Below are 13035 nucleotides of genomic sequence, written 5' to 3'. Positions count from 1 at the left end.
TGCCTCCATCTTCATTTTCTCATACTTTTCATCAACCCTTTTCACCATCTCATGACCCTAGCCTTATTTCTCCTTCTCTCGAACCTCCCACACTTCCTCCATCTCATTCTCGCCCTGCCCGCATGACTTGACCTTCCTCATATCTCAAGGATTTCCATTGTTTTTCCACTACTTCTCACTTTTCCTCTCCTACTTATCCACTCTTTGATGTTCTTGGATATGCTAAACTCTCTTCATCTCATCATGGTCTCATCATCTCCATTTCTTCTCATGTTGAGCCTACTTCATTTTCGCAAGTTATTGTTATTCCTGAGTGACGCCAAGCAATGCAAGCTGAACTTCAGGCTCTTAAACAGAATGAAACTTGGTATCTCACTACTCTCCCACCTAGTAAACATCTCGTGGGCTGCAAATGGGTATATAAGCTCAAATTCTCAACTGATGGCTCTCTTGAGCAACACAAAGCTCGGCTTGTTGCCAAGGGTGATTCTCAGCAAGAGGGTGTTGATTATCTTGATACTTTCTCTCCCGTGGCAAAGCTGGTCACAGTTAAGCTTCTTTTAACTAATGTTAAGCTTTCACAGCATGATGGGGAATTGCTTGAAGACCCAAGATTGTATAGACAACTGATTGCTAATCTTCTTTACTTCACAAACACTCAGGCTTATCTCTCATACTTAGTGTATCGTCTCAGCCTGTTCCTTGCTAATTCCAAGATCTAGTCATCTTCAAGCTGCTTATTGAGTTCTGCAATATATCAAAGGATCAGTTGGATAGGGTCTCTATTTTCCTTCCTCTTCAACAACTCAATTCAAGGCCTTTGCTGATGCGGATTGGGTAGCTTGCAAGGATTCAAGATGATCTATTAGTGAATATTGCATCTTTCTTGGGAACTCTTGGTTTCATGAAAATCTAAGAAGCAAAATACAGTATCACAATCATCATTTGAGGCCGAATATAGAACAATGGCAAATATGACTTGTGAACTTGTGTGGTTATTATCTCTTCTTTGAGACTTTGGCATTGAACACAAGCAACCAACAATTTTATATTGTAATAATGAAGTAGCTCTACACATTGCAGCCTATCCGGTGTTTCACGAGCGGACCAAGCACATTGAGATAGATTGCCATCTTGTCCGAGAAAAAATACAAGCAAGTTATCTCAAAACACTCCATGTCTCTTCTCAAAACCAGATTGCAGATCTTTTCACCAAGCCACTTTTTCAAACTAGTTCAAGTTTCTTCTTTACAAGATGGGAATTCACAATATTCATTCTCCATCTCGAGAGAGAGTATTAGAGTAGCATGGTATTCTTTGTAAATAACTCAGTCCTTACATAACAAATTACCCTTTGTGTTTTTTGTTTTTTACATTTTTAGATATGCTGAGTTGTATAGTTGGTCAAGAGAAAGTTAGAACTCATATATATCTCCTTTTTTGTACTCTGTTTTTTACACAGTTTAATGAATGAAAACTGAGCAATTTTTCTCCCCTTTTGAATCTTCATTTTCCTTCTCATTTTCTAGCTGAAACCAGTAATATCCCTGATCCTAAAAACAATGGTGAAATAAGAGCCATAGGTTATTCAGGCGTTGAATGGAAGTTGTGTTTATCCCAATACAAGAAATGAACCCAGTAATAAAAAAGCTTAATTTAACTTTCTTTATATGCTTAACTGCATGTGGTCATTTGAATGGCAAACCAAAGGCTTAGACTAATTATACGAAGAATCCCAAAGTCTCTAGTCTCCTTGCTTCCTTCTCTTCATCTGAACTATATATATATATATAATCCCCAGAAATGGACTACGAAGAGATAGAGTGTGTTAATGGAGAGAAAAATGAAGGCAGGGATGGGGTTGTGTCTAGTGGGTTGGGAAGGGAGAGGGACAATTGGCGGAGAACTTTTACAGTTCGAGTTGTCCCAACGTGGAAGCTATGGTGAAACAATCGGTATCCGTCAAGGTTAGCCAGACGTTCAACACAATCCCGGCCAGTCTTCGACTGTTTTTCCATGACTGCTTTGTTGAGGTATAGCGGGCAGTAACTATCTGTTCTATTTCTGTGTTGCATTTTGCTGTGATGAAAACATCTCAGGCTGGTGTCTTTTCCTATATTCAAAGTCCTTTGGATTGTGATTGGGGTGCCCAAATGAGCAAGCAGGACATGAGGGGGGAAAAGAGAGAGATGCTCTTTTTACTAAGAATCTGAGATAAAAACAAAGATAGGACACTAGTTTTTCTGCAATGGAAGATACGGTCACACAGAAAACCCGCCTCTAAGTATAAAGAACAAACACACTTGGGTTTCTAGCATGAAAGCTCTTGATTATATAAAGAGGGGAGTTTCCATGCAAATTGATTACTCCTTTGAATTGGACAAGATGGCTGCAGTTAGCTGTTTTACATCTCAAACCCTCTATTTTCACTTTTCAGGCACAATCCACTTAATTATTATAGAAACTAAGGGAAATTTATCCATTTTCATAATTTTTTATTTAAGAGAGTAAGAAAGTTGGTGTTCAAACAAGGAAGGAAGATTCATGGAAGGAGATATTTGGGGGATCGGATTTGTATCTTTTTACGTTTCTATTTTACCTTCTGTTATCTGTTTTCTTGTCATTCTTAGAAACAAACATGACTTGATTGATTATTTATTTGATTGTTTTGGAACAAACATTGCAAACAGATTTCTGTGCTTATCTTTGCAGGGATGTGATGCCTCAGTCCTGATTTCATCACCAAATGGGGATGCGGAGAAGGATTCTAAAGATAATCACTCCCTTGCAGGAGACGGTGCCTGTGACACCGTATTCAAAGCCAAGCAAGCAGTAGAAGCAGCATGCCCAGAGATAGGCCCTTGTGCAGATATTCTGGCTCTAGCTGCCAGAGATGTTGTAGCCCTGGTAAGGACGCACGACCTCATTAGCAGTCATTGAATCGTCTCACTTTTTTTTTAACCAAAAACTCGTTCTGAAAACTCCCAGGTTGGAAGCCCTTGATTCAGTGTAGAATTGGGTTGTCATGATGGTCTCATCCCTCAAGCATCTCGGGTTGGTGGAAACCTGCCAGAACCTCCCTTTGATCTTGACCAACTCAACTCCATGCTTGCGAGACACAACCTTAGCCAGCTTGATATGATAGCATTGTCTGGAGCACACACTCTAGGCTTCTCCCACTGCAGCCGCTTTGCCAACCACCTTTACTCATTCTCCTCATCCTCCCCGGTGGACCCTTCTCTAGACCGAGATTACGCCAAGCAGCTAATGTCAGTTTGCCCTCAGAATGTGGATCCCAGCATAGCAATTGACATGGATCCTGTAACCTCACGAACATTTGACAATGTGTATTACCAGAATCTGGTGGCAGGAAAGGGTTTGTTCACTTCAGATGAGGCACTGATCCTGCATCTCAGCCTATACAGCCACTGATTTTGCCAACAGCCCAGGTGAGTTCAATGTAGCTTTCATCACTGCAATGAGGAAGCTTGGGAGAGTTGGCGTCAAAACTGGTGACCAAGGAGAGACTAGGACGGGTTGCACAGCCTTCACTTCATGAAGGCAATGTCTCAGCAACAAGTTCCGTAACGAATTCCTCATTATCCAGTTTCCTGAAATCCCCTGCATGTACTCTGTTGTATCCTTGAAATGTTCAGAGTCTTCATAATAAGACCCACAACATTGAAGATTAGCAATTCATTTTTTCCCTTTTTCTTTTTTTAATTTAGGTTGTAAGATAGATTTGGAAGACAATATTTTACAGCCTGTTGTTTAGATATCCTCAAACTAGAGAATCATAATGATCATACAGCCTGCCAATTGATGCTTAATTTACAACAAAAGTTCTGCAACTTTTCTCAAAATATAAGCAAATTAAGAAATTCAGTGTCAATAATGAATGAAAAATAGTAAGCACATCCTCCTCAAAAAGTCCCAACAACAGACGTAAGAAAGAACTTTTAGGGAAACAAATTTAATGCTTCCACACCAAATAAATGTCCAAACTAGAATGAAAAGAAATACACAACACCTCAACATACAAAATAGAACCATGTGACTCCAATACATTATAGCAAACATTGTGGAACACCCGAAAAAAGCAGTGTCTAAATTCCATCTGCTTCCCCCTCTGGAGTCCCGTGTTCTGGAGAATTGCTTAGCTTTCAGAAACATAGGTTAAAAATCAGCAACTTCTCCACGAGCTCGGAATGAAGTATACAAAACATTGACATAAATTGGACAAACACTCTACTCACAATGCACCTTTTGCTACTCTTGCCATGAGTCAAGTACGTGATTTTCCATAGAGGTTGGCATAGACAATCTTTGTCCGATGTACAAGTACCATGCTTAAAACAACTGCTATAATGCAGAGACCAGACATTATCATAGAAGTGAGAAAGAAGCATATGGAACCTTCACATTTTGGAGGGTCATCCATACTAAGCATGCCAGAGAAAATCGATCCTACGTTCTGCTGCAGGTGATGGTGGTGATGAGCTTGTTTCTCCGCTTCACGATCATATATACTGCTAGCAATGACACCAGAAAACACTAGTGAACCTGCAGGGTTTGCAAGCGTGAGAAAATTGTATAAAGCCCCAAAGTTCTTCAAGCCAAACAACTCAGAGGCAGCAGCCGGCACAATTGCCCAGTGGGCCCCATAACCAAGCCCAATCAATAGAGTACCAATGTGCATTGCCCCAGGCCATCCCATAGCAAAGAATAAGTGTCCGAGTGCCATTATAACTTGGGCCGCTGCCATGGCCACTGGCCGTGGGTAAGCATGGTCCCTACTCAACAAGCATCACAAGATCAGATAAGAAAAATGAGCACAAACCAAAATCAAAATCAAATCTGGAAACCCAGTGGGAAATGAAGCAAGTTTGTACCTGACTATCATCTCAGAGAAGTAACCTCCACCAATTCGACCAAGAAAATTCCAAATGCTGATCATGGATACAAATATATGTGTATTATGATATCCTAAAGACTGGCTCATCTGTCCCAAATTATCAATCACTGTCAAACCAGATCCAGAACCCAAAAGAAGTGAGAAAAAGATAAGCCAAAAGTCTGCCTTAATCAAAGCCTGCATCAGGGTAAAGTCCTCCCCTCTATGCGGCCCCCTCCTCCTCTTGACCCTCACAGCTCCTTCTGCAGCTGCTTGGAACAGTTTTGCTTGCAAATGGGCAATTCGTTTTTGCCTTTCTGATGCTGGAAGCAAGTCTACTTCCTTAGGCTTCTCATCTTCCACCTCACTAAATATAACCTCAGTTGCATCCTGTTCGGACTTGCCAGGTTCGTCTTTCTGTGGCTCTGTTAGAAGAGCCTCTGCTTCAGGAGCTTTTGGCTCTGAGAAAAAACTCAGTGACACAGGAATCACAATTGGTGCTAAAATGAGGACAAACAAAATTGCTGTAAAAATTGTGACCACTGTGTGGCTTAAGTGAACTAGATCTTGGACAAGCATGACCCCCATCAAATAAGCAGCCAAAAGGAGGCAGACACCATAGATGAATGTGAAACTTAAGTCATCAGTTGGCCGGACTTGTCTGTGACCTCCAACAGGCCTAACAATGAACATTAGGGCAAAAACTACCATTATTGGACCCACTGCAACCATGAATACGAGGGATGCGTGATCAGGGGAATGGATCATGGTATATATCTGTGTCAAAATGGCGCCACTCAACCCAGCAAAGCCTTTTAATATTCCAACCACAGGCCCCCGGCTCTTTGGGAAATTTTGCACACAGGAAACCAGATCCACCGTATTGAAGTAGGTCTCACCATTTGTTCCCACAAATATAAGAATGCATATCTGCATTTTGATATCCATTAACAATTTAACCACAGCAAGAAGGGATGCAAGATTAAAAAGTCTCCTCATAAGGCTACAAGTAGTCAAATTTAGCATATTACTTTCAACTTAAGGATCCATTTGACCAGCTTAAATCTAACATTGTCTGGAACACAAAGTTTCAGAAGCTTTTCAGTGCATGACTCATATGATAACTACAGCTCAGCCAATGATTAATGCCCAAAATAAGACAAGTTGGAACCATATAATAAATTGCATTGAGAGTTGGTTTACTGGGCCTCATACCCACACATGGAGAAGCAAATCACATATTACGAATTGCAAATAAACAGGTGTGGGAATAAACAAACATAGAGACTCAAACTCGAGACCTTTAATTAATCAAAGCTCTAATACCATGTTAGGCTATCAATCTAACCCAAAAGCAAACAATGTACACTAGGGCTAATATATTTCAATCATAATATGTTAGTGCTGAATTTTAAGTATATTTCACTATTATCTTATTGTACTGATTGTATTGGTAAATTCTGGTGAAATAAAAGCCAGGGTAAATGCATAATTTGAAGAAGCAAATATACCGATAAAGGAGTAAAGGGACATATAGCTCACTAGGGCAATCCATGTAAACCAAAAATTAGAACATAATTTGAAGTTTAGTGAAAACAAAAAAGGTTGTACTTTGGAGAGCAATACAAAACACAAGGAACAAATATCTGACTCCAGAACTGTAATGAGAAAAAAAACGATGACACAAACATTTCAAAGGTAAAATTTGATTCATGTATCAGATCATTTGCAAAGCCAAACTTCTCAACCACATTGTCAAAAGCATCAAAGATCTTGTGAAATGGATTGCCCTTAGATCTTTGAAATGTGATTCATGACCAATCCCAAGGGAGTAGTGGAGCCCAGTAGAACAACCAATTCATCCATCTGAAATCAATCACAAGCACCTTAGCCCTTAGATTGTTGGATATCTGAAGCATAAATATCTGCCAAATTTATTTATTAACCATCTTCAATGTAATTTCTTATCATGCACAGAAGGATAATGCTGTTTCACCAGCAGAAATGCAAGTCTCAACTCAAATGGAAAGGACCAACTACGATATAAAGCAAAATTAGAAAAATAAAATAAAATAAAACAGAAACCCCTACTCAAATTTGGAAAGTAAATAAGATTTCAAAAATTTAATCTAAAGAAGACTGAATATCAAAAATAATAAAATTAACTCCTTTGCTCAATCAAGGAAATAATGCAGCTAAAATCAATTCCAGAATCTTAAAAGGATCCCTATAGGTAAAGAACAAAGGAAAAGTAAAAGAAAAACAGAATATGCAGAAGGGTAATACAATAAAACAACCCACTATCAATTGCAGGACTCTGGATGCTAAAATCCAGAAACTTTTCCGAAAAGTAGAGAATAACAATTATTCTTGCAAGAGAATATCCGATTGACAAATTAAACTGAGCACTGCTCTATCAAACAAAAAAAGGATTGAACTGTGCTCCAGAAATCTAAAGAGTGATCATTTGAACTTAGTTTGAGATACTCAGTGCATCTTGCAAAGTTTAACAAAAAGACCCAGATCATTATGTGTAACTAGAAGAAAACAGACATCAAACAAAAACCAAAAGAAAGAAGAAACAAAAAAGCACAGCTACTTTAGGCGATGGATCACGTGAAATCGAAAAGGGAGAGAAAAGGGAAAAGTATTTGATAAACGATACTCACAGCCCACAAAGGCAGTGTTGGAACTCGATGAGTGACAATCAACCAAACCCACCCATACCCAATAAAATTCTGCAAAGCACCAACGAGCAGAACAGCCCACAGAGGCAAAATCTCACACAGGCTCCCAATCCAAAACCCAATACTGTCTCCAATATCCTTAGCCACACCCAACTTTGCAATCTGCCTCTGATTGTAATTGAGAGAGCTCTTCATCACCGGCGATAAACTCCCAAACAAGTACCCAATTCCGGCACACGACTGTATCCACATTGCGGCCACAAATACCAGCCATCTGTTGTTTAAAAACGCTCTAAACCTCTCTGGTAATCGAATCATCTCATCCAAACAAGCCGTTCCCCTGTTTGTAAACTTTCTCTCAAGTAGGCTTAGAGATCTGAGAAGCTCAAAGACCCAAAGAGCTGAATATTTTATGGAAGCTTTCTGGTCACTTTTTCAATTATGAAAGGAAAAAAAAAAAAAGAAAGAAAGAAAGAAAGAGGTGGGGCGAAAGGCTGAGAGAAGAGTGATGACAGTGATGAGTCTGATGACTGATGAGTTGGTGGCGTGGAGTATCGTCGCCTGTATCCTATATGAAACTGGAGAGGATGAAAACTCCCATGGTATTTCCTAATAGTTACAGAAATGCCATTGTTTGATAAATTCTCCTCCATTTATTAATGCCCAAAGAGTAGACACGGCTTTACGAATTCAATGGTTCCAAACAAGCCTGCTGTTTTTAGGTAGATTTCTGCAGCTTTCTACCCATGATTTGTTATTCAGTTTCTTTTTTATCTCAAAATAAAATTTCGTTCATATTGTAACAATTTTTTTCTATTTTAAACACATCATGGTTAAATTTAAAAATCCAAAAAATGTATAATTTAAATAAAAAAAATTATTTTTTCTATAAAATTCTTTCAAGCAGACAGAACTATAATTCATATTTATTAAAAAAATAAAATATATTTTAATTTTGATTAAAAATAAATAAAGGATGTAGGTTTTATTTGGTAAAGTGTTCAAAAATATTTCTAAAAAATAAAAAGGTTTTTAGAAATAATTTTTAAAAATGGTTATCAATTACATTCAGAGAAATAAAGTTTTACTTGAAAATACAAATATAAAAAATAATTATTTTTAGTATATTCTCATGTATGGTATAATGGAAAAGTTATCAACAAATTTTCAAAAATTATTTTTAATTAAAAGTTATTAAATATTTTCAAACTAAATTTTTTTTTCTTTTTCACTGCATTTGCTTTTGAGAAAATACCCAAAGAGAAACACATTCAAACACTTCTAGTACAAAACATAATTATTTCCATTTTTCTTTTTCATCCAAACGTGTTGTCAACTTCTATCCTTTTCCCTCTTATCATTTTGGAGATGTTCCATAATTTATTTTTTAAAATTTATTCTAATTATTGGCATATGTTTGGTTGTCCATAATTTGAGGGAAAATGTCAAAAAAAAAAAAAAAAAAAAAAGTAAAAAATAGATTTAATTTCAATAAATTCTTTTTTTTTTCACTTATTTAATTCTTTCATATTTTAAGATTAAATAATTTAAAATATATAAAATTTTCATTAATTTTAACTATATTCCATTTTTTTTCATATTTTTATGATAAAATCAAATATAAAAAATATTTTTTTATTTTCTTAATTTTTTGATGGGATCCAAATATAACCTATTAATTATTACACCCAAACAAATGCCATACAATTTTAAATATAGATCATAAAAAAATTCATAAATTTTCTATTCATAATAAATTATTAATATATGTATTAATAATGTTTTATTCTTTATTAAAATTTCATATAAAATTATTTTTTTAAAAATGCTTTCCTTCCAATCTTTTTTTTTTAATTTTCTTTAGGTTTTTTTATTTTTTTATTTTTATAAAATTCAATATATTTTGTAAACTTCCAATATTTCGTACAAAAGAAACCTCTCACTATTGTTAACGTGATAGCATTCTCTCTTACTAATCATATCAATTCAGAGAATCTTTGAAATGTCACACATACAATCCTTTTCTTTCTCTCTCTTTCCCATCAAAATCAATGAACCCCACTTTTAAAAAAAAGGAAAAGAAAAAGAAAAAAAATAAAATAAAATAAAAACGTGTTTCATTTGTATTACCAAATTTGTCTAGATCAAAAGTTTTCATGTATACGCTAAATTGAAAAGAAAAAAAAAGTTTAGTGGAGACTTTGAATTGATTAACTTATCTTGAATGAGAAAATTTTCCACTTGTATTATAGCAAGCAAAAGATAAAATTTTGAAATTTAAGGGAAAAAGATTTTGCACATATTAATTTTTTTTAAATAAATGGCTCTTAAAATCATTATTTATGTTATGTTACCCTTATATTTAATTTGTAAAATATATAACAAAATGAAATAAAACAAATATTATTTTTTAATGTTTGACATTTGTTTAAAATAAATATTTATAATTTATAAATAATTTTTTTATATTATGTTATTTAATATATAAAAATAAGTATTATTTTTAATTTTTAATCAGTTTTTTTATTTTATTAAATAAATAATAGAAAAAAATAATAAATTTTGATTTTAAAAAATAAGAAATATGAGATATATATATATGTCTTGTATCTTAGCTTAAGAATAATATATTTTTCATGTAAAATAAATATAAAAAATGATGAATAATATATCTTATCATTTATTTTTCATTCATAGTTAGTTGAATATAAAATAGGATAAGTAATAAAATAACTTCTTTTATACCATTATCAACTAAACATAAGATATGATGTGTCGTCCCCTTATCATTTCTCATACTATATTCAACTAACCAAATATGACATATTTTGATTAATAGGATAAGACATGATATCTTAAAGGATATGTATATCTCATCATATCATATCCCGCTTAATAGAAAATACATATATTATAATATAATTTCTAACAAAAATATGAGGTTCTAAGATATGAAATAAAATTTTAAAACAATATATATGATGAGATATGTTACGTTATACTTATATTTAGTTTAAAAAAATAAAATGAAATATGTATTATTTTTTAATATTTAATATTTATTTAAAATAAAAATTATATTATATTTTAATATTTATTATTAAAAAATATAAAATTTTTCTTATATTTAATAATATTCATAATTAAAATATTTAAAATTTATGAGTAAAACTTTCTTACATGATGATGCTATTTCATTACCAATCAAATATAAGGTCGGAGATGTTATTGAAGTGCCATTCAAGGGCAATTTGGTATGGGAAAAAAAGATGGCGGATAGGTGATTTTGGCTTCTTCTCCATGAATCCAAGTAAGGGCCACCAGCCCAAAACATAGCGTGACTTTTATATCGAAATATACAAATTGACACAAAAAAAAAAAGAATAAAAAAAAAAAGGGAGGCTGAGACAGAGATGGGCCAGTTGGTGATTGGGTGGTGCTTTTTTTTTCCCCCCAATATAATAATAGCTACTATTATTTATTTATTGGTAAAATGTGTAGTTTTGTAACTTATGTTTTGGGAGGAGAGCAAGATAGGATCTCACAATGGGAGAAGATGGGATAGGATCAGTGTGTAACATCCCCTGCTCTGCTTGGCCTCTCTCATTTTGTTCTTATTCAAGCCACTTCATTAGATAGACTTGAACTTTTGTTTTTTTCCTCTTAAAAAGGAAATATTTTTATTTTACAAATGCCTTTTGGTCATTATCTCTTCTAAATTTTTAATGGCTTTGGGAGTGTTCATATTTGAAATACATTTCATTAAAGTGCTTTCTTTAGAATCGTTTCAGGATAATCACATGTCTGAGTACTTTTTCGAGAGTGATAAATAAGTGATTTTTCAAAATTTTAAAAGTTTTATTGATACATTATTTTTCTTCAAAAGAAATCATTTCTAAAAGTACTAACTCATTTGAAATTAGATTTTTTTTAAGAAGATGCAACTAATTAATTTATAAATTTATTTTATAAATTATAAAAAGAATAAGATTTTCATTTTAATTTATAGATAAAATTTAAGCTTTTTTGTCAAATGTTATTTTATTATAACATTTAATTAAAAACTAATAATTGCCCATTTGTTTCTTAATTAAGATTTCTATTAGTCCAAGTTTCATAATCTAAATTAATATCTTTCGATTTCAATGATAACTTTTGGATGGTATAATAAATTTCTAATTAGTATAAATCCCGTAAATAATATTGTTTAAGTTTATGTATTATTGTAATATAATAATTTATTATAGAATAAAGAAAATTATTTAAGAATATTTTTATAAATATTTTAGGTCATGACGAGAAAATGTTAGAAGATAGAGATGAGCTTGTGAATACTATATAATTTCCATAAAGATATAAAAAATGAAGATGAATCTCAATGATATACTATACTTAAATGGGGTTTGAATAGGTGTTTTTTTAAACAAATTTAAAACATTCCCCAACATATATTACTTAACCTTAAATTTTTCACAATTTGTTCTTCTCGTCGAATACTTTCCAACATATACAACAACACTCTCCCAATAATTTTCAAATGCAAGTCACATGTAAATACTACAACACTTCCCAACACAGTTCATAAGAACAATTTCTCATTAGTACAATTTTCTACTTCTATTGAGTGTCCATAGCAAAATAACAAGAAAAAAATATTCAAGATATTTAAAGAAGATCACACCTATCTCAACTCATTTCATTAAACTTTTATGCCCAAGTAATAAATGAAAACTAAAATCAAGAAGTAGAATTAGAGAAAAAGACAATGACACCAAAATTTAACGTGAAAAATCTTCGAAGAAATAAAAAATCACGAACCTACAATTGATCGAAAATGTTCACTATGAAGAATAAAAAATGAATGCAAGGTTTTACCTATCTCAAACCTACCAATCCTTCCCGAATCACTTGACTAGCACATTTCCACTTTCAATTTCATACCTTCTTCTTATGGAGCACACTTGGAATCTTCACCAAGTTCGATCTCGACATCTTTTTTAATCCACATAAGAAGAAAATGGGTTTTCACCCAAATCCAAATAGATTAAAAATTGAGAGATGAATGAACAAAAGAATTAACTCATTTTTTCTCAAGAAAATCTGTTGAAAACAATTTGAAAATCAAGTAGAAAATGAGATTTTCTTGACAACCAAATACCCTAAATTTTTGTAAGAAAAAAAAAAGCACAAGGGGAGAACGATTATTTCTCGCATTTCAGGAAGCAATTGTTGTATTTTAAGTTTAAAGAAACCCTTAATCCAACGAATGAAATAAGATCAAGAAATTGCAACCTAGATCGATCTAACTTGAAATTGGATCAATTTTGGAATAAGACATTTTGAATACTTAGTAAATATATATATATATATATATATATATATATATATATTATATGCTTCCTAGACCTCCCTAACTCCTTAAAAATTACATTCAAGAAAAACAACATTTAAAAA

At 33.3% G+C, this 13035-nt stretch overlaps 2 protein-coding genes across 2 annotated transcripts; one reads left to right on the top strand and one right to left on the bottom strand.

The window, feature by feature from the left end:
• The first annotated feature begins 2544 nt into the window (after nt 1–2544).
• LOC100266922 (peroxidase 55) lies at nt 2545–3667 on the top strand. The gene is given in 3 exon segments (XM_059742729.1): nt 2545–2907; nt 2989–3410; nt 3412–3667. Coding segments are annotated over 3 exon segments (933 nt in total). The 3' UTR covers nt 3560–3667.
• Nucleotides 3668–3865: 198 nt separating this feature from the next.
• LOC100244537 (protein NUCLEAR FUSION DEFECTIVE 4) lies at nt 3866–8227 on the bottom strand. Its single transcript, XM_002270701.5, has 3 exons — nt 7564–8227; nt 4893–5824; nt 3866–4793 (listed from the first exon to the last, which is right to left on the bottom strand). The coding sequence occupies exons 1-3, from the start codon at nt 7897–7899 to the stop codon at nt 4286–4288; spliced, it is 1776 nt and encodes a 591-aa protein (XP_002270737.1). The 5' UTR covers nt 7900–8227; the 3' UTR covers nt 3866–4285.
• Nucleotides 8228–13035: the final 4808 nt, after the last annotated feature.

This window comes from Vitis vinifera, chromosome 14 (assembly GCF_030704535.1).
Source record: "Vitis vinifera cultivar Pinot Noir 40024 chromosome 14, ASM3070453v1".
NCBI classification, from domain to species: Eukaryota; Viridiplantae; Streptophyta; class Magnoliopsida; order Vitales; family Vitaceae; genus Vitis; species Vitis vinifera.
The sequence above is the reverse complement of the archived record's forward strand: the minus strand, read 5'-3'. Positions and strand labels throughout refer to the sequence as shown.

What these genes read in the sequence shown, in the direction of transcription:
- LOC100244537 (XM_002270701.5), bottom strand. Translation starts at nt 7,899, where the DNA reads ATGATTCGATTACCAGAGAGGTTTAGAGCGTTTTTAAACAACAGATGG. An exon ending in CAACACTGCCTTTGTGGGCT is followed by an intron (nt 5,825 to 7,563) that starts GTGAGTATCGTT and finishes ATCAAAATGCAG; the next exon opens with ATATGCATTCTTATATTTGT. An exon ending in TTCTCTGAGATGATAGTCAG is followed by an intron (nt 4,794 to 4,892) that starts GTACAAACTTGC and finishes CTTGTTGAGTAG; the next exon opens with GGACCATGCTTACCCACGGC.